A 20439-nucleotide genomic window follows, 5' to 3' on the forward strand; every position below is an offset into this window, starting at 1 on the left:
GGCCTCATCATGGCAGTAGAGGAGGCCATGTATGGACATATCCGAATGGGAATGAGAAGGAGAGTTGGAGTGAGTGGCAACCGGGAGATCCTGTCTGTTGTGGCGGACAGAGCGTAGGTGCTCGAAGAAGCGGTCCCCCAATCTGCGTGGGGTCTTGCCGATGTAGAGGAGGCTGCACCGGGAGCACCGGATGCAATAGATTACCCCAACAGACTCACAAGTGAAGTGTTGCCTCACCTGGAAGGACTGTTTGGGGCCCTGAATGGTGGTAAGAGAGGAGGTGTAGGGACAGGTGTAGCACTTACGCTTGCAGGGATAAGTACCAGGTGGGAGATCATGTGGGGAGGGACGTGTACACCAGGCAGTCGCGGAGGGAACGATCCTTGCGAAAAACAGAGAGGGGTAGAGAGGGAAAGATGTCCTTAGTGGTGGGGTCCTGTTGAAAGTGGCGGAAGTTGCGGAGGATAATATGTTGGATCCGGAGGCTGGTGGGGTGGTAGGTGAGGACAAGGGGGACACGGTCCCTGTTGTGGTGACGGGAGGATGGGGTGAGGGCTGAAGTGCGGGAAATGGAGGAGATGTGGGTGAGGGCATCATTGATGACGGAAGAAGGGAAACCACGATTCTTAAAGAAAGATGACACTTGGGATGTCCATACATGGCTTCCTCTACTGCCATGATGAGGCCAAACTTCGTTTGGAGGAGCAATATTTCATCTACCATCTGGGTAGTCTCCAGCCCCTTGGTATGAACATCCAATTCTCCAACTTCCAGTAATTCCCTCCCTCTCCCTTCCCCCATCCCACCTTCACTCTGCCTATCACCTCTCTCATGACTCTGCCTTCTTCTACTACCTATAGTGCTTTCCCCTTAGATTCCTTCTTCACCTCTCCTGCCTATCCCCTCCCCCACCCCTTGATCTTTCCTCTGATTGGTTTTCCACCCTCCCCCCACCTTCTTTATAGGGCCCCTGCCCTCTCCTTTAGTCCTGACAAAGGGTCTCGACCCGAAACGTTGACTGATCGTTTCCACGGATGCTGCCCGACCTGCTGAGTTCATCCAGCATGTTTGTACATCTTGACTCAACCCTATCACTCAGTTTCACATTATTGTTCCTCTCTGCGCCTTGTTACTTTAACATTTTTTGTCTACTTTTTACGAGGCCGAGTTGCTAGTTCAATACTCAGACTGCACAGATGGAAAGTGTGCAAGGAGCCAGCTGGATTCGGATCTGGGACCACTCGCCTTGGTGCGGATGCCACTACAACACCGGCTGGCTTTCAGTTTGCATCCCTTTGCCAAATTAGTTTAAGCCCTCCCCAACAACTCCAGATATTGGTCCTCCTTGAGTTCAGCTGCAACCTTTTGCACAGATCATACCTTCCCCAGATCTGATAATCTGCCCCCTGCATCAGTTCCTCAGCCATGCATTCATCTGCTGAATCATCCTACTCTTATCCATGCTGGTGCGTGGCACAGGCAGCAAATCCAGGGATTACTACCCTAGAAGTCTGCTTTTCATCTTCCTACCTAGTTTCCTAAATTCCCTCTTCAGGACATCCTCCCTTTTCCTTCCTATGTTACTGGTGTGAATATGTACCAAAACTTTTGGCTGTTGACCCTTCCCCTTGAGAATGCCATGGACCCAATCCGAGATGTCCCCTGGCACATGACAGGCAACATACCATTCGTGTGTCTCTAGCGCGTCCACTGAATCTTGTATCTACTCCTCTGGCTATGGAATCCCCTATCACTACTGCAGTCACCTTCTCCCCCTGTTCCCTTCTGAACCACAGTGCCAGAGACCCAGTCAATGCAGCTTTCCCCTGCTGGATTGTTCGCACCCCCCCCCCCCCCCCCAACACCATCCAAAATGGTATACTGTACTTATTATTGAGGGGGAACAGCCACAGGGGTACTCTGCACTGGTTTCCCATTTCCCTTCTCTCTCCTGACAGTCACCTGGGTACTTGCTTCCTGCAAATTAGGGGTGACTACCTCCCTGTCGCTCCCACCAATCACCTCCTCAGTTTCCTATAGGAGCCAAAGGTCATCAAGGTGCAGCTCCAGTTCCTTAACTGTTTTCTGAGGAGCTGCAGCTCAGTGCACCTGGTGCAGATGTGGTTATCTGGGAGTTCGGAGGTCTCCCAGAGTTCTCACATCTCACACAAAAAACACAACACAGCCCCTGGAGCCATTCCCGCTGCTCTAACTATGTACTACCAGAACTAGAAAGAAAAATGAAGAAGAAGTTGAGCAGATACTAACCTTGCCCAAGTCTGTTCTCACCGAAGCCTGATAATCTAACATGGCCCACTCACACAATGGCCACCCTGCTTGTCCCTGCATTAATTTCCCTTTTATTAAAAGGGAAAGTGCTTTTGATGAAAGCACTCTGAGAAGCATTTGGAATTCGCCAAAGTAATTCAGGCAAGTTTAAAAATAAAATCCAATCCTTTTAAACTTCTCTAGTCTTTAAATATTTCAAAACAAATTAACAACTATTTCATTAAAACTGTGCCCCAATTCTCGATTACTCCACTGAGGGAGACATATTTTGTTTCCACTTCATCTAAGCCCTTCATAATTTTATTCTCCTTAGTTACATCTCTTCTCTGTTGTTGACAACCTCAGCTTTGCAATATCTTTGTAACTGTCCCCCACACCCATCATAGTTCCATTGCGTTCTTCCTGTTTCTTTTATATTCTTAATGCCCGGCTCAATTAGATGAGCTAATTTTGACAATGGAGCATTCACTTACTGAGGGAGTAGAGATTCTCGGATGAGGGACAGCCATTTGTTGTTTGTAGCAAGATACTCCTCTTTCTCTCCCAACATGGTCTCATGGTTTGCCACAACAGATATGGTCTCTGACAGCAACCGCAAGCTAAAGATCCGCCACTCCACTTCAAAGGTGCAGGCACATAAAAAAGAGATAATAAAAGGTCAGAAAGAATGTAAGACAGAGGTGATGGGAAATTTAATGACTACTGCACTTCATTTCTGGTAGTCCTTACCATTCTGACTAAGCACCAGAGACACTAAGGGAGGGAGAACACAGTCAACAATCTGAAAAGCAGAAATAAGCAAAGATTAAAGGAAAACGTGTGGCTTATTTGACTATATTAACTAAAATATAACACATTGGAAAGAATTGCTTTTACTTTGATGTATCTTGGCCAATTTTCACTGCCATTCGTTCTTCTTTTCCTCAAGGATGCAGCCTCTTGCTGATATATGATTTCACAGATCCTGACTTAGTTGGGCACAGGTCATACAGCACAGGAGCAGGGCCTTTGGTCGAACTGGCCCACACTAACCAAGATTCCCATCTGACAATAACGTGCCAGAATTGACTCTGTGAGGGCAAACTGTAACTGAACCTTCTTTCACAAACACAAGAACACCATTGCACTTTGGCAACCAGATAACAATGAGGAACAGTCGACATTCCTAGACTGCATTCACACTCATGGGTGGGAGCTCTTACATCATCCAACCTGCATTTGTTCCAAAACAAAGGAAAGCCTTGCCAACCTATACTCAGCTGTAGGCTTCATCACAGCATGGAGTACTTTCTGGAATGAAAGTATGATTCAATTGTGCTGTAACAAATAATCACAACCTCATTGATCAACTTTAACCCTTTGAAGAGTCAAACAGGAATTGTGAAGCACACTCTTCAAATTCAGATACCTCCGAAGACTCATCTTCATTTTATCATTGCTTCATGGAAGCCATGCCACTAAAACAGTCATGTTCAGTGAAGTCCAGTGTCAAACGAGGCTTCATCATTGCCCCACTGCCACACCTGTCAACAAAACTATCCAGGCCGTACAGCTCACCTTTAGCACTAATGAGAAATTGTTTAACTTACAACAACTACATTCCAGAACCAAGATTATTCAAACCTCAGTAGTTAAACCATAGTATGCAGACTACATCTTGGACACAAAAGCAGACCTTCAAGCCAACTTCTGTTCCTACTCTTCTGATCATATCTGAAGGAGCGGTGAAGGCAAAGATCCACATCACAGTTAAAAGTTCCTAAAGTGTGAATTCTAGATGACAGGTTAAACAACCTATCATTCTGCCCTTTCAACAGGAGTACTGTGTGAATGGATCCCAGAATGCCCATCTAGCCTGCTGAGTCTAAAGCAGCTTGTGTAACACGCCCACCCTTTCATTAGCTTTGAACTACAGTAAAAATTTTTGTGGTAAATTTCTTTATGACAGTCTCATTATCTTAAATAAACATTGTTTGACATAATAATTTTCGCTCAGCAAGATTATAACAAACTAAAATGCTGGTATGGCTCAATTTTTAAAAAAAGGATTGGAGAAACTGCATTTAATTGACCCCAATAACAGCTCATTATAGTCACCGGAAAACATATCTCTCACATAGTTTAGCACCTGATTTCAACTGTCATGTCCTCAGCCCCCTCCTTTGTGAGAATCGCGAGAGAGAGAGAGAGAGAGCCTTACGGTTTGGAATGTGGGCTGGTCGCTCAACAAGACAAAAGCCTTGGACATAGCCATTGTCTTGGGAGACACCTTTGTGGGATAAGGAACTGGACTACGTGCAAACCCTCAGGGCAATGTGAGATGGGTGATGGGGGAAAGATTGCCTCGCCCCCCACCCTGATGGACATCTACAACCCTGCCAGTCCAGATAAAAGGTGGGCTGCCAAGGCGGGGCGTCAGACGCACCAAGGAGACACACGAAGAAGACACGATAGTGCTTCCCGTCGGAGCGGGAAGCCATTCTGAAGGAAGCCACGTGCGTTAGATTCCGGATCGGGAGTCTGTGGCTGGACCCAAAAGGAAAAACCGCTTTAACTAACAGCAGGGATTTGCTTCGCAAGGATGACGGGCAAGTGTTCCTTTTCTCTCTCTCCAACACATGAAATGCCAGCGGTTCCCGAAACGGGGAAGCCTGCAGACTTTGAGTGACTCTAATATTCCATTGGACTCAGTATCCCCTAGACAACGATAGAGCTAATTTTTGATTGATTATTACTACACCTGTGCTTTAGATTGAGTTTTGATGATGTATATGATCTGAATGTTTTGTATTAACCATACGTTTGTGCCCCTTTATAAATAAAACGTTTGAAAATAGTAGCACCAGGCTTCAGCGGACCTCTCTATCTTTGCTGGTAAGTCACCCGGTTACTGGGGAACGTAACACAACTCAGTTACTTACGTAGAACAATCATCTTAGAAACTACCTGATAGAACTCAATATAAAATCCAGTTGTACAGCATACATAGAAACATAGAAACCCTACAGCACAATACAGGCCCTTTGGCCCACTAAGTTGTGCTGAACATGTCCCTACCTTAGAAAATACCAGGGTTACCCATAGTCCTCTATTTTTCTAAGCTCCATGTACCTATCCAAAAGTCTTTTAAAAGACCCTATCGTATCCGCCTCCACCACCGTTGCCGGCAGCCCATTCCACGGACTCACCACTCTCTGCATAAAAAATTACTGCTGACATCTCCTCTGTACCTACTCCTGAGCACCTTAAACCTGTGTCCTCTTGTGGCAACCATTTCAGCCTTGGGAAAAAGCCTCTGACTATCCACATGATCAATGCCTCTCATCATCTTATACACTTCTATCAGGTCACCTCTCATCCTCCGTCACTCCAAGGAGAAAAGACCGAGTTCACTCAACCTATTCTCATAGGGCATGCTCCCCAATCCAGGCAACACCCTTGTAAATCTCCTCTGCACCCTTTCTATAATTTCCATATCCTTCCTGTAATGAGGTGACCAGAACTGAGCACAGTCCTTCAAGTGGGGTCTGACCAGGATCCTAAAAACTGCAACATTATCTCACGGCTCCTAAATTGAATTTCACGATTAATGAAGGACAAGACACCGTATGCCTTCTTAACCACAGAGTCGACCTGCATAGCTGCTTTGAGCGTCCTTGGACTCAGATCCCAAGACCTCTCTGATCCTTGTGACAAAATCCTAAGGTTTATTCATTATGGACTGTGCCTTTAAAAAGAGAGAGAGAGAGAGAGAGAGAGAGGCACCGAGCAGCTCGTGAGTCACTATGGTGACGGAAGGGCAGAGCTATATAATGGACAGCTGGTGTTCAGCATGTTTGGATATATATACACAAGGTCAGCTGGCTTTCTGGTAGACACAGAGTCACAGAAGAAACAGACATGAGATGAGCTTTGAGTGCCCATGAAAGGGTGGGTTTTCAGGATCGATCAGAGACTCTTGCAGTGTGGAAAAGGGGTGACCTGCGGAAAGCTATCGGTGTGTTTAACCCTGCCAGGGTTGATAGCTTTACTGCATGAAGATGGTACCCTTAGCGTGGTCACAGTCGGTGACTTTAAAAGGTTTTCAGAAGACAACGGGAAGATCGACGGCATCAGCTTACTTGGATACTCTCTCTCTCTCCTCAATTCTACTCAACTCAACATCACGAATCAAACTGATTTCGTTTATATACCATCGTAAGACTGTATCACTTACCACCTAAGCTTGAAGAAGTTTGGGTTTTATATTTTATAGACATAAACTCTGCTAACCTGCTTAATTTATCTGGTTTTATATTACTACATTATGTAGTTACTAATAAAATAGTGTTTGTTAACAGCAGAACCAGACTCCAGGTGTGTTCCACTTCTGCTGGTTCTTTTAACCCATTACGGGATATGTAACATCCTCCACAGTGCCATTAATACTATATTCTGCCATCGTATTTGACCTACCAAAATGAACCACTTCACACTTATCTGGGTTGAACTCCATCTGCCACTTCTCAGCCCAATTTTGCATCCTATCAATGTCCTGCTGTAACATCTGACAACCCTCCTCACTATCCACAACACCTCCAACCTTTGTGTCATCAGCAAACTTACTAACCCATCCCTCCACTTACTCATCCAGGGCATTTATAAAAATCACAAAGAGTAGGGGTCCCAGAACAGATCCCTGAGACACACCACTGGTCACCACCCTCCATGCAGAATATGACCCATCTACAACCACTCTTTGCCTTCTGTGGGCAAGCCAGTTCTGGATCCACAAAGCAATTTCCCCTTGGATCCCATGCCTCCTTACTTTCTCAATAAGCCTTGCATGGGGCACCTTATCAAATGCCTTGCTGAAATCCATATACACTACATCTACTGCTCTTCCTTTATCAATATGTTTAGTCACATCCTTAAAAAAGTTCAATCAGATTTGTAAGGCACAACCTGCCTTTGACAAAGCCATGCTGACTGTTCCTAATCATATTATACCTCTCCAAATGTTCATAAATCCTGCCTCTCAGGATCTTCTCCATCAACTTAACAACCACTGAGGTAAGACTCACTGGTTTATAATTTCCTGGGCTATCTCTACTCCCTTTCTTGAATAAAGGAACGCCATCCGCAAACCTCCAATCCTTGAGAACCTCTCCTGTCCCCATTGATGATGCAAAGATCATCGCTAGAGGCTCAGTAATCTCCTCCCTCACCTCCCACAGTAGCCTGGGGTACATCTCATCCAGTCCCGGAGACTTATCCAACTTGATGCTTTCCAAAAGCTCCAGCACATCCTTTTTCTTAATATCTACATGCTCAAGCTTTTCAGTCTGCTGCAAGTCATCGCTACAATCACAAAGATCCTTTTTCATAGTGAATACTTAAGTAAAGTATTCATTAAGTACCTCTGCTATTTCCTCCAGTTCCATACACACTTTCCCACTGTCACACTTGATAGGTCCTCTTCTTTCACGTCTTATCCTCTTGCTCTTCACATACTTGTAGAATGCCATGGGGTTTTCCTTAATCCTGCCTGCCAAGGCCTTCTCATGGCCCCTTCTGGCTCTCCTAATTTTTCTTAAGTTCCTTCCTGTTAGCCTTATAATCTTCTAGATCTCTAAAATCACCTAGCTCTCTGAAACTTTTGTAAGCTTTTCTTTTCTTCTTGACTAGATTTACTACAGCCTTTGTACACCACGGTTCCTGTACCCTATAACTTCCCTGTCTCATTGGAATGTACCTATACAGAACTCTACACAAATATCCCCTGAACATTTGCCATATTTCCTTGGTACCTTTCCCTGAGAAAATCTGTTCCCAATTTAAGTTTCCAAGTTCCTGCCTGATAGCATCATAATTCCCCTTACTCCAATTAAACATTTTTCTAGCCTGTCTGTTCCTATCTCTCTCCAATGCTACTGTAAATGAGATAAAATTATGATCACTATCTCCAAAATGTTTTCCCACTGAGAGACCTGACACCTGACCAGGTTCATTTCCCAATACCAGATCAAGTACAGCCTCTCCTCTTGTAGGCTTATCTACATATTGTGTCAAGAAACCTTTCTGAACACACCTAACAAACTCCACTCCATCTAAACCCCTTGCCATAAGGAGATGCCAATCGATATTTGGGAAAGTAAAATCTTCCACCACGACAACTCTTCTTACTACACCTTTCCAGGATCTGTTTCCCTATCTGCTCCTTGATATCCCTGTTACTATTGGGTGGTCTATAAAAAACACCCAGTAGAGTTATTGACCCCTTCCTGTTCCTAACCTCCATCCACAGAGACTCCATAGACAATCCCTCCAAGACATCCACCTTTTCTGCAGCCGTGACACTATCTTTGACCAACAGTGCCACTCCCCCACCTCTTGTGCCTCCCTCCGTCCTTTCTGAAACATCTAAAACCCGGCACTTGAAGCAGCCATTCCTGTCCCTGAGCCATCCAAATCTCTGTAATGGCCACCACATCATATCTTCAAGTACTGATCCATGCTCTAAGCTCAATAGTCTCTTCAGTTCGGTTCCCACCCCCCAACAATTATAATTTAAACTCTCCCCAGTAGCCTTAGTAAACCTCCCTACCAGGAAATTGGTCCCCCTGGGATTCAAGTGCAACCCGTCCTTTTTGTACAGGTTACACCTGCCCCGAAAGAGGTCCCAATGATCCAGAAATCTGAATCTCTTCCTCCTACTCAAATCCCTCAGCCACACATTTATCCTCCACCTCACTCTATTCCTATACTCACTGTCGCATGGCACAGGCAGTAATCCCAAGATTACTACCTTTGAGGTCCTGCTTCTCAACTTCCTTCCTAACTCCCTGTAGTCTGTTTTCATAATACTTTGAGAATTCTTGTGCTGCCGCTACAAAAAGCTTATTTTCTTAGCATTTATACCTTTGATGTATGCCTTTGACAACAATAAACTTGAACTTATTGGGAAATTCTATCAGCCTCCATGTATACAATTTAAAACAGAAAATGAATAGTAGTACAGGCTATTTGACCTTCAATACTGAACTAATTAAAATAGTAATTAAATGCCGAATTAAACTAATCCCTCTACATACAATGTCAATATCATTCTCTACACATTCATGTGTCCATCTAAGAGTCTTTAAAACCCATTCTGTCACATTTACCTCCACTACTACCCCGGCAGTAAATTCCAGGGACCCAACTCTCTCTGTATAAAAAGGTTTGCCCCGTACATGCCCTTTAGTTTTTCACCTTTTCACTCTGGAGAAAAGATACCAGTTGCCTACTCTACCTATGCCTCTCATAATCTTATACACATAGAATCATATCATCAGGTTTCCCATCAGGTTATTAAACTCCGGAGAAAACAAACTAAGTTTGTCCGATCTCCCCTTATGGCACTTGCTCTCTAATCCAGGCAGCATCCTGATAAACCTCTTCTGCACTCTCTTCATGATTGTCACCTCCTTCCTATAATGGAATAAGAATTCAATGTAATACTCCATATATGGTCCAATCAAAATTTTATGAATCTGCAACCTATATTCCTGACTAATAATTGCATGCATGCCATATGCTTTTTCTACCACCCCATCAACCTGTGTAGCCACTTTCAGGAAGCTGTCGATTGGACTCAACAACCCTTTCAACATCAACACTGATCTGCCATTAACTGTATTCTGACCCTTTACGTTTGATTTCCCAAAGTGCAAAGCCTCACACTTGCCAGGATTAAGCTCCATGTGTCACTTCTCTGGTCCATATCTGCAAAAGATCCATTTCTCATTGTATCCTTTAGCAAACTTCTACACTATCCACACCACTACCAATCTTTGCATCATCTGTTAACTTACTACCAACCCATCCATGCTTTCATTTACATATAACAACAAAGCTCCCAGTATGGATCCTGTGGGGCATCACTAGTCACCGATCTCCAGTCAGAAAATGTTCAACTAACCACAGCCAAGTCACTGCAGATACCATGCACCTTATTTTCTGGAGAGCTCACCACGAGGGACCTTGTCAAATGCCGTACTAAAATCGATGTAGACAACATCCCTCATTCATCATTCAAATAAACATGCATAGAATGCATGTGCACTCATGGGTGCATTTGCATCTAGTCAGTTGATTTACAAAACACCAGTGCAGGATGTGGATTAGGCCAATGTGAGGACATGACTCTTATCAATTGGAAGACAAGTACTTTACTAAAGGATGTCATTCTATTCAGATGCAGTTTCCTTAAGAACTCTTGCCATAATAAAAATATGCAGAAGCAAAGTTGATTGCCAAAGTATAAGGTGCAAAATTAGATTTTAATACAGGTTATAACTTTTCAAAATATGCATATTAGATACTACACTCCCAAAGCCTTGAACAAACCATTGTAGGAACCCAGCACAGAGCCCATTCAATGTATGCTACTTCATGTTAAAGAACTCTCAGATGACTGCAGATAAGAATGTTATGCTGAGTGTGACGTTGTGCACAGCAAGAAGAGTTGCTGCTTCACAGCTTCAGCAACCTGGGGTTCAATCCTCAACAATGCACATTCTCAGTGTGAACACATGGGCTTTCTCTGGGTGATTTCACATCCCAAAGACACACGGTTTGTTAGATTAATTTGCTACTGTAAATTACCACTAGTGAGTAGGTGAGTGGTAAAACTTGAGGGAGTTGATGAGAATATCAGAATCAGAATCAGGTTTATTATCACCAGCATGTGACGTGAAATTTGTTAACTTAGCAGCAGTTCAATGCAATACATAATCTAGCAGAGAGAAAAAAATAAAACAAAATAATAAACAAGTAAATCAATTACGTATATTGAATAGATTATTTAAAAATGTGCAAAAACAGAAATACTGTATATTTTAAAAAGTGAGGTAGTGTCCAAAGCTTCAAAGTCCATTCAGGAATCAGTTGGCAGAGGGGAAGAAGCCGTTTCTGAATCGCTGACTGTGTGCCTTCAGGCTTCTGTATCTCCTACCTAATGGTAACAGTGAGAAAAGGGCTTGCCCTGGGTGCTGGAGGTCTTTAATAATGGACGCTGCCTTTCTGAGACACCACTCCCTAAAGATGTCCAGGGTACTTTGTAGGATAGTGCCCAAGATGGAGCTGACTAGATTTACAACCTTCTGCAGCTTCTTTCGGTCCTGTGCAGTAGCTCCTCCATACCAGACAGTGATGCAGCCTGTCAGAATGCTCTCCACAGTACAACTATAGAAGTTTTTGAGTGTATTTGTTGACATGCCAAGTCACCTCAAACTCCTAATAAAGTATAGCCACTGTCTCACCTTCTTTATGACTACATCAGTATGTTGGGACCAGGTTAGATCCTCAGAGATTTTGACACCCAGGAACTTAAAGCTGCTCATTCTCTCCACTTCTGATCCCTGTATAAGGATCGGTATGTGTTCCTTCGTCTTACCCTTCCTGAAGTTCACAATCAGCCCTTTCGTCTTACTGACGTTGAGTGCCAGGTTGTTGCTGTGACACCACTCCACTAGTTGGCACATCTCACTCCTGTACACACTCTCATCACCACCTGAGATTCTACCAACAATGGTTGTGTCGTCAGCAAATTTATAGATAGTATTTGAGCGTGCCTAGCCACAGTCATGTATACAGATAGTAGAGCAGCGGGCTAAGCACACACACCTGAGGTGCACCAGTGTTTATCGTCAGCAAAGCGGTTATGTTATCACCAATCCGTACAGACTGTGGTCTTCTGGTTAGGAAATCAAGGATCCAATTACAGAGAGAGGTACAGAGGCCCAGGTTGTGCAACTTCTCAATCAGGATTGTGGGAATGATGGTATTAAATGCTGAACTATAGTCGATGAACAGCATCCTGACATAGGTGTTTGTGTTGTCTAGGTGGTCTAAAGCCGTGTGAAGAGCCATGGAGATTAATAGGACCAGTGTAAAATGGGTGAATCAAAGCACCCAATCTCATGCTGTGTGACTCCATGATTCCAAAAGAAACGGAAGGAGATAAAAGCCATTTGACACTGCTTCAGTATCCAGTATGACATGGCAGAACAATTTTAGTCTCAACATCAGTTTTCCTCAAGAAATTCTTCTCCTCCTGTGTCTGAAATAAGCAACCCGTATTCTGAAACAACGTCCCGAGTTCTAATTAAAGGAGATCTTTACAGCTAGTTACCTATTGCAGCCAATTACTCCGATGTTAGAAACACCCTCTCAGCATTTACTGTTAATCCCTCACAGAATATTGTTTGCTTCAATAAGATCAGTCCTCATTCTTCATCATTCCAATGAGTCCTTCCTGTTTACCACTCCTCATACATCAACCCTTTATTTCTTGTGAACCTCTCTGCAGTAACTCTAATGCAAAATGAAGACTGAAACTGTAAGCAGTACTGTATGTGGAAGTTTCATACATACATATATTGACAACTTAGATGTGAAAGCATGTGAACAAACTTGAAGACAGAATGATACTGATCAGATGGTAAAAAGGGTACAGCAATCAAAGACGGAATTTAATTCTGTTAAGTGTCAGGTGATGTACTTTTTGAAACCTAATAAATGGTAGGGCCACAGAATGCGTTGAACAACAGACAGACCTCAGTGTACACATCTAAGGAAACTGAATGTCGGAGCACAGGTAAATAAGTGAGTGAAGACTTACAGGATACATGCCTTTGATGGCTGGGCATACAGCAGGATATATACGAAAGGCAGTTACGGTACAACTTTACAAGCTGATTACTGACTTCAGGAGAAGGAAACTGGAGGTCATCGGGGAATCAGCAGTGGAGAGGATCAGCAACTCTAAATTCCTCAGTGTTATCAATTCAGAGGACCTGTCCTAGGCCCGACATGAGAATGTAAGAAATAGGAGCAGGAGTAGGCCCATCGAGCCTGCTTCATCATTCAATAAGACTATGGCTGACCTGGCCATGGACTCATCTCCACCTACCTGCTTTTTCCCCATAACCCTTAATTCCCCTACTATGCACAAATCTTTCCAACCTTGTCATAAATATATTTACTGATGTAGCCTCCATTGCTTTGTTGGGCAGAGAATTCCACAGATTCACCACTCTCTGGGAAAATCAGTGCCTCCTCATCTCCATCCTAAATCTACTCCCCCAAATCTTAAGGCTATGTCCCCTGGTTCTAGTCTCACCTACCAGTGGAAATAACTTTCTTATCTTATCTATCCCTGTCATCATTTTATGTTTCTATAAGATCTCCTCTCAATATTCTGAATTCCAGCAAGTACAGTCCCCGGTGACTCAATCTCTCCTCACAGTCTAATCCCCTCATATCTGGAATCAACCTGGTGAACATCCTCTGCACCGCCTCCCAAGGCAGTATATCCTTCCTCAAGTAAGGAGACCAGAACTGCACACAGTACTCCAGGTGTGGCCTCATCAGTCCCCTGTACAGCTTCAGTATAACCTCCATGCTCTTAAATCCCTCTAGGTTTTGGGTTACTGTTAAAAATAAGGAATGTTGTGTCATCCAATTAGCAGGGTGGAATTGGGAAAAGGTTCGAGAGAATGCTGGGTAAGAGGTTTTGTGATTGACACTGAGGTGGGTCGAGGTCTTTTTTGGTGGGAGGTGGAGACAGAAGAAGGTCAAGAGAGCTGGGCATAGGATTCGATCTGGTAGGAATGTGTGATCCCAAGGAGCCAAAGAGGGGGAATTCTACCAAGGTCAGAGAATATGAGTTGGTGCCATGAGTATATTGGATACATAGGCTTTTGGAAGGTTTGAGCTCCACTCTGTGCACATTTGACTGTCTAAAGGAACACAGCCCGATATAGCGGGCAGCATCGTTGCGGGCAGTGGAGTGAGCCGGGAGTAGAGTGGAGGCCTAAGGGCTTTGGCTCAACGGGCTTCAGCGGAATCGGGCGAGGCGAGGAAGATCGGAGCTGCAGAGCTCTCACAGCTAGTTGCTTGGTAAGTAGTCCTGCTTCCTTTTACACTTATAACTTTAAAAGTATTGTTAAATAGTGTGATAGTTAGCTGTATTGGGGCAAAGGGTTCTTGCATAACTAATACTAGTATATTAAATTAACTATATAGCATGGAGCAGGTGATGTGTTACTGCTGCGAGATATGGGAACCGGTGGACCCCATTGAGGGACACGGCGACTACATTTGCAGCAAGTGTTTGTTGCTCGAGGAACTCCAACTTCATATTGATGAGCTGCAGTCCGAGCTTCAGACACTGCGACACATCAGGGAGGGTGAGAGTTACCTGGACTCTGTGTACCAGGAGATAGCCACACCTAATAGATTAACTAATGTAGATTGCAGTCAAGCACAGGATGGTGTGGCTATGAATGAGGTAAGTAGGGGAATCCAGGAGGTAGGGCTGGAGGAGATGCAGGCCTTGCTCTTGTCCAACAGATTCGAGGCTTTAACTCCCTGTGAGGGCAGTTGCGGGGACTGTGGGGAGGATGAGCAACCTGCCCATAGCACCGTGGAGTGGGGGGCCATTCCAGAGGGGGGAGTCAATAGAAATGTTGTAGTAATAGGGGACAGTATCGTCAGGGGGATAGATAGGGTTCTCTGCAACCGAGAGCGAGAGTCCCGAAGGCTATGTTGCCTGCCTGGTGTCAGGGTTAAGGACATCTCTTCTGGGCTGGAGAGAAACTTGCAGTGGGAGGGGGAGGATCCAGTTGTCTTAGTACACGTCGGTACTAATGACATAGATAGGACAAGGAAGAAGGTTCTGTTACAGGAATATGAGCAGCTAGGGGTCAAATTAAAAAACAGAACCTCAAGGGTAATAATCTCTGGATTATTACCTGAGCCACGAGCAAATTTGGCTAGGTTAAATAAAATTAGGGAGTTAAACGCGTGGCTCAAAGACTGGTGTGGGAGAAGTGGATTTTGTTTCTTGGGACACTGGCACCAGTACTGGGACAGGAGTGAACTGTTCCGGAGGGACGGGCTTCACCTGAACCGGGCTGGGGTTAGTGTCCTGGCGAATCATATAACTAGGCCTGCAGAGAGGTCTTTAAATTAACTAGTGGGGGGGGGGAGGATTCTAGAGAGCAAATAATTAAAAAGACAATGGAGAAGGTAATGGATGTAGGTAAAAGTGGAGGAATAAAAAGACAGAGTGTGTCAGGAGGGGAAAGAATGTACGGAGATAAGCGTAAAGTTGTACAAAAGGAAAAGGTAGGAAATAAGTGTCAAACATATTTGAAAGTCCTTTATTTGAATGCACGTAGTATTAGGAATAAGATTGATGAGTTGACGGTACAAATAATTACGTATGGTTATGATATTGTGGCAATTACGGAAACATGGCTGCAGGGTGACCAGGACTGGGAATTAAACATACAAGGGTATTCGATAATTAGGAGAGACAGGCAAGAAGGAAAAGGAGGTGGGGTGGCTATGTTAATAAAGCAAGAAATCACTGCAATAAAGCGAAATGATATTGGCTCAAAAGATCAGGATAACGAAACAATTTGGGTAGAAATAAGAAATAGTAAAGGGAAAAAAGCAGTGGTGGGAGTAGTCTATAGGCCTCCAAACAGCTGTAACTCAGTTGGTCGGAGCATAAATCAGGAAATAGTTGGGGCTTGTAATAAGGGAACAGCTATAATTATGGGGGATTTTAACTTTCATATTGACTGGACTAATCAAGTCGGACACGGCAGCCTTGAAGAAGAGTTTATTGAGTGTATTCGGGATGGGTTCCTTGAACAATACGTTACTGAGCCGACAAGGGGGCAAGCAGTCTTAGATCTGGTCCTGTGTAATGAGACAGGACTAATAAAAAATGTCCTAGTAAAGGATCCCCTTGGAATGAGTGACCATAACATGGTCGAATTCCATATTCAATTAGAGGATGAGAGGGTTGGATCTCAAACAAGCGTACTGAGCTTAAATAAAGGAGACTATGATGGCATGAGAGCGGAATTGCTTAAGATGGATTGGGAAAATAGATTAAAGGGTAGATCGGTACTTGATCAGTGGTGTATATTTATCAAGAAAAATATATTCCACTGACGAAAAAAGGGTGTAAAAGAAAAAATAGTTATCCATGGCTAAGTAAAGAAATAAAGCAAAGTATACGACTAAAAAGAAAGTTATATAAGGTAGCTAAATCTAGTGGGAAGATTGAAGATCGAGAAGCTTTTAAAGATCAGCAGCAAATAACAAAAAGATTGATTAAGAAGGGGAAGATAGATTATGAAAGTAAATTGGTGAAAAACATAAAAGCAGATGGTAAGAGTTTTTATAGTTACATAAAAAGAAAAAGGGTGGCTAAAGTAAATCTTGGTCCCCTAGAAGATGAGACCGGGAAATTAATGGTAGGGGACATGGAGATGGCGGAAACGCTGAACAAATATTTTGTATCAGTTTTTACAGTAGAGGACACTCAAAATATCCCAACACTGGATAAACAGGGGGCTCTAGGGGGAGAGAAGCTAACTACGATTCAAATCACCAAGGAAATGGTACTTGATAAATTAATGGGACTGAAGGTGGATAAATCCCCTGGACCGGATGGCTTGCATCCTAGGGTCTTAAGGGAAGTGGCGGTCGGGATTGTGGATGCATTAGTGATAATTTTTCAAAACTCGCTGGACTCGGCAATGGTCCCGGCAGATTGGAAAAATGCCCTTTATTTAAAAAGGGCAATAGACAGAAGGCTGGGAATTATAGGCCAGTTAGCCTAACATCTGTGGTTGGCAAAATGTTGGAATCGATAATTAAGGAAACAGTAACAGGGCATTTGGATAAACATAGCTTAATAGGACAAAGTCAGCATGGCTTTACAAAAGGGAAGTCATGTTTGACAAATTTGTTGGAGTTCTTTGAGGACATAACATGTAGGGTAGATAAAGGGGAACCAGTGGATGTGGTGTATTTGGACTTCCAAAAGGTATTTGACAAGGTGCCACACCAAAGATTATTACTTAAAGTAAAAAATCATGGGATTGGGGATAATATTCTGGCATGGGCGGAGGATTGGCTTTCTAACAGAAAACAGAGAGTTGGGATAAATGGTTTATTCTCAGACTGGCAGTTGGTGACTAGTGGTGTTCCGCAGGGGTCGGTGTTGGGACCCCAACTCTTTACAATGTATATTAATGATTTGGAGAAAGGGACTAAGTGCAACGTATCGAAGTTTGCTGATGACACAAAGATGGGAGGGAGTGTAATGAGTGCGGAGGACATTGAAACCCTCCAGGGGGACATAGATAGGCTGAGTGATTGGGCAGACATTTGGCAGATGAAATATAATACTGACAAGTGTGAGGTCTTGCACTTTGGCAGGAAAAATAATAGAGCAAGTTATTATCTAAATGGAGAGAAACTGGAAAGTGCTTCTGTGCAAAGGGATCTGGGGGTCTTGGTGCAGGAAACACAAAAAGTTAGTATGCAAGTGCAGCAGGTGGTCAAGAAGGCCAATGGAATGCTGGCTTTTATTGCTAGGGGGATGGAGTATAAGAACAGGGAGGTCTTACTGCAGTTGTACTGGGTATTGGTGAGACCACACCTGGAGTACTGCATGCAGTTCTGGTGTCCATATTTAAGAAAGGACATACTGGCTCTCGAGGCAGTACAGAGAAGGTTCACTAGGTTAATTCCGGGGATGGGTGGGTTGATGTATGATGAGAGGTTGAGTAGATTGGGACTCTACTCATTGGAGTTCCGAAGAATGAGAGGCGATCTTATTGAAACATATAAGATTGTGAAGGGGCTTGATCGGGTGGATGCGGGGAGAATGTTCCCAATGATGGGTGAAACTAGGACTAGGGGGCATAATCTTAAAATAAGGGGATGCCGTTCCAGGACTGAGATGCGGAGAAATTTCTTCACTTAGAGGGTAGTGGGGCTGTGGAATTTACTGCCCCAGAGAGCTGTGGAAGCTACCACACTCAATAAATTCAAAACGGAGATAGACATTTTCCTGGATAAAAATGGCATTAGGGGATACGGTGAGCGAGCAGGTAAGTGGACATGAGGCTAGGTTTAGATCAGCCATGTGATCTCCTGGACCAGTTTTCGATAGCCTGGATGGGTCGGAGAGGAACTTTCCAGATTTTTTCTCCTCAATTGGCAACTCGGTTTTTTTCCCCCGGGTGATCATATGGGTTTGGGCGGGATGAATAATAAAATAAAATGGGCGGCGTGGTGCCCTGTTGGTTGGCTCTGTTGCCTTGTGGGATTCGGTGAAAACTAGAGTTAAGATTGGATCAGCCATGATCTTGTTGAATGGCGGAGCAGGCTTGAGGGGCCGATTGGCCTACTCCTGCTCCTATTTCTTATGTTCTTATGTTCTAATAACAATGACTGCCTAAATTCTGACTTTTTGTTTTTTCTTTCTTTTCTTAAATAACTGCATAAGTTAGCATTCATAAATATACTTCCTTTATAATTGTATGCAGTGTACAATTTGTTATATCTTGTAGAAGATGATTGCATGGAGTAGTAAATCACAGTATGCACACAAACCGGGGTTTGGGTGGGCAAGACAGCCTCACGGATTTGGCAGGATCCTAGATGTATAGAGTTAGAGGAAGGTGGTTTCTCAATGCTGAGTCTGATGGCTGTTAGTGAGGGGCTACCACATCTTTAGAGATGCCCAGTAAAGAGGAGTTTCATAAAATAACAGGAAGTTATGAAACTTCAGAGAGAACTTAGGTTACTGCGTCAAGAAAAATAATTTTATTTACTTTTTTATCAAATGCAACAAATGATTAGACAGAGCACAAGTATTGTCAAGAAACAGTGCTGCAGGTAATTAAATCTTTCCTCCTCCCCAGCAAGTTCTTCTCAGTAAACATGGCTCTTTGCTTTTCCTACCATCCCCCACCGAATTCACTTCTCTCTGTCACAACACCGTTCAACCTACTCAATGTGTGCTCCACTGACCAGTGTTATCATGATTCTTTGATCAGCAACAACACTTTGAAGTTGCTGCCAAACTTCAGAGAGGCTTAATACTTTATTTTTCATACATTCATCTGTGGGAGAAAATAGTTCTACCAAGTTATTGTCTGGGACCTGAAAGGAAGCCAACAAGTGAGGGTAGAATATTCTAAAACGAAAATTCAACTGTGACACAAATAAACACAACTTGACAGTTTTGTTGTGGTTAGGCACACAGGAACATACTTTATTTAAATTATATCAATTTTGTTACTGAAAGATATTTTGATTTTCTATATGTGTTAAGATACTCCACACAAATAAAAATATATTCAGTACAGGTAAACAGGATACCAATTCGCAGGTCAGGAATGAAGTTGTATGCCCTTTCTATAGGTTACTGAAGCTTTGCTTGCTAGAAGGCCAGGACACATGGATTTTCCTCATAGGCACTGTTCTTGTTTTAAAATGCATTCATGGAATTATGGTGAGATGTTCAAGTCCACTTATTGTTATATTTTCACTCAGGTTACACAGTTGTTTGCTTGGGTGATTGTGGGTCACCCTGACTGGAACCAGGGTGTGGAATAATCACCATCCCTGTTTGTACCTGACTGATTGGTTCTCTCCCTGGGTCTTTGCTCTTGGACTGTTATTGTGCTTGTCGCAATAAAAACAGCAGTGGAGATAAACGAGTTCTTCTCGTCTGTAATCATGAACCAATGCTTGCCACATTGGTGTCAGGAGTGGGATTACAAAGGTTTACATAGTTGAACCAAAACAGGGCTACAGATTTTTGGATGAAACTTAAATTTGAGGTATCTGAGTAACAAAAGCAATTGAGGGGAACATGACATGGTGTGTTTCATGGCTGACACCAGAGATATGTATGAGCAGATATTTTGATAGGGTTAAAGATTGGAGAGGAGAATATTTGAGTCATAATCAAGACAAATCAACATAGCAGAATTAAGCTGTTTGGCACCTGGTGCCAACCCCATTCTCCTGCCTTCTCCTCATAACTTTTGATGCCCTGACTAATCAAGAACTTATCAAACTTCCAATATACTCAATAACTTGGCCTCCACAACCATCTATGTCAATGAATTCCAAAGATTCATCATCCACTCCCTGAAGAAATTCCTTGTTATCTCTGTTCTAAAGGGATGTTCTTCTATTCTGAAGCTGTGCCCTCTGGTCCTAGATCCCCTTTCTGTAGGAAACATTCTCTCATGTCCACTCTATCTAGGTCTTTAAAAATTTGATAGATTTCAGTATTAG

The 20439-nt window shown here is 43.4% G+C and overlaps 1 protein-coding gene across 4 annotated transcripts in view; it reads right to left on the reverse strand.

Annotated features, from left to right (window-relative positions):
* The window catches only part of ulk4 (unc-51 like kinase 4), a 730951-nt gene that overhangs the window by 303897 nt on the left and 406615 nt on the right, over positions 1–20439 (reverse strand). For all 4 annotated transcript variants that reach the window (XM_073072965.1, XM_073072962.1, XM_073072961.1 and 1 more), the window contains 2 exons: positions 3019–3070; positions 2763–2907 (listed from right to left, as the gene is read on the reverse strand). In XM_073072965.1, the coding sequence (XP_072929066.1) occupies positions 2763–2907; positions 3019–3070 (197 nt within the window). The remainder of the gene's footprint in view (positions 1–2762; positions 2908–3018; positions 3071–20439) is intronic.

The sequence above is a fragment of the Hemitrygon akajei genome, chromosome 20, assembly GCF_048418815.1.
Source record: "Hemitrygon akajei chromosome 20, sHemAka1.3, whole genome shotgun sequence".
Classification (NCBI taxonomy): domain Eukaryota; kingdom Metazoa; phylum Chordata; class Chondrichthyes; order Myliobatiformes; family Dasyatidae; genus Hemitrygon; species Hemitrygon akajei.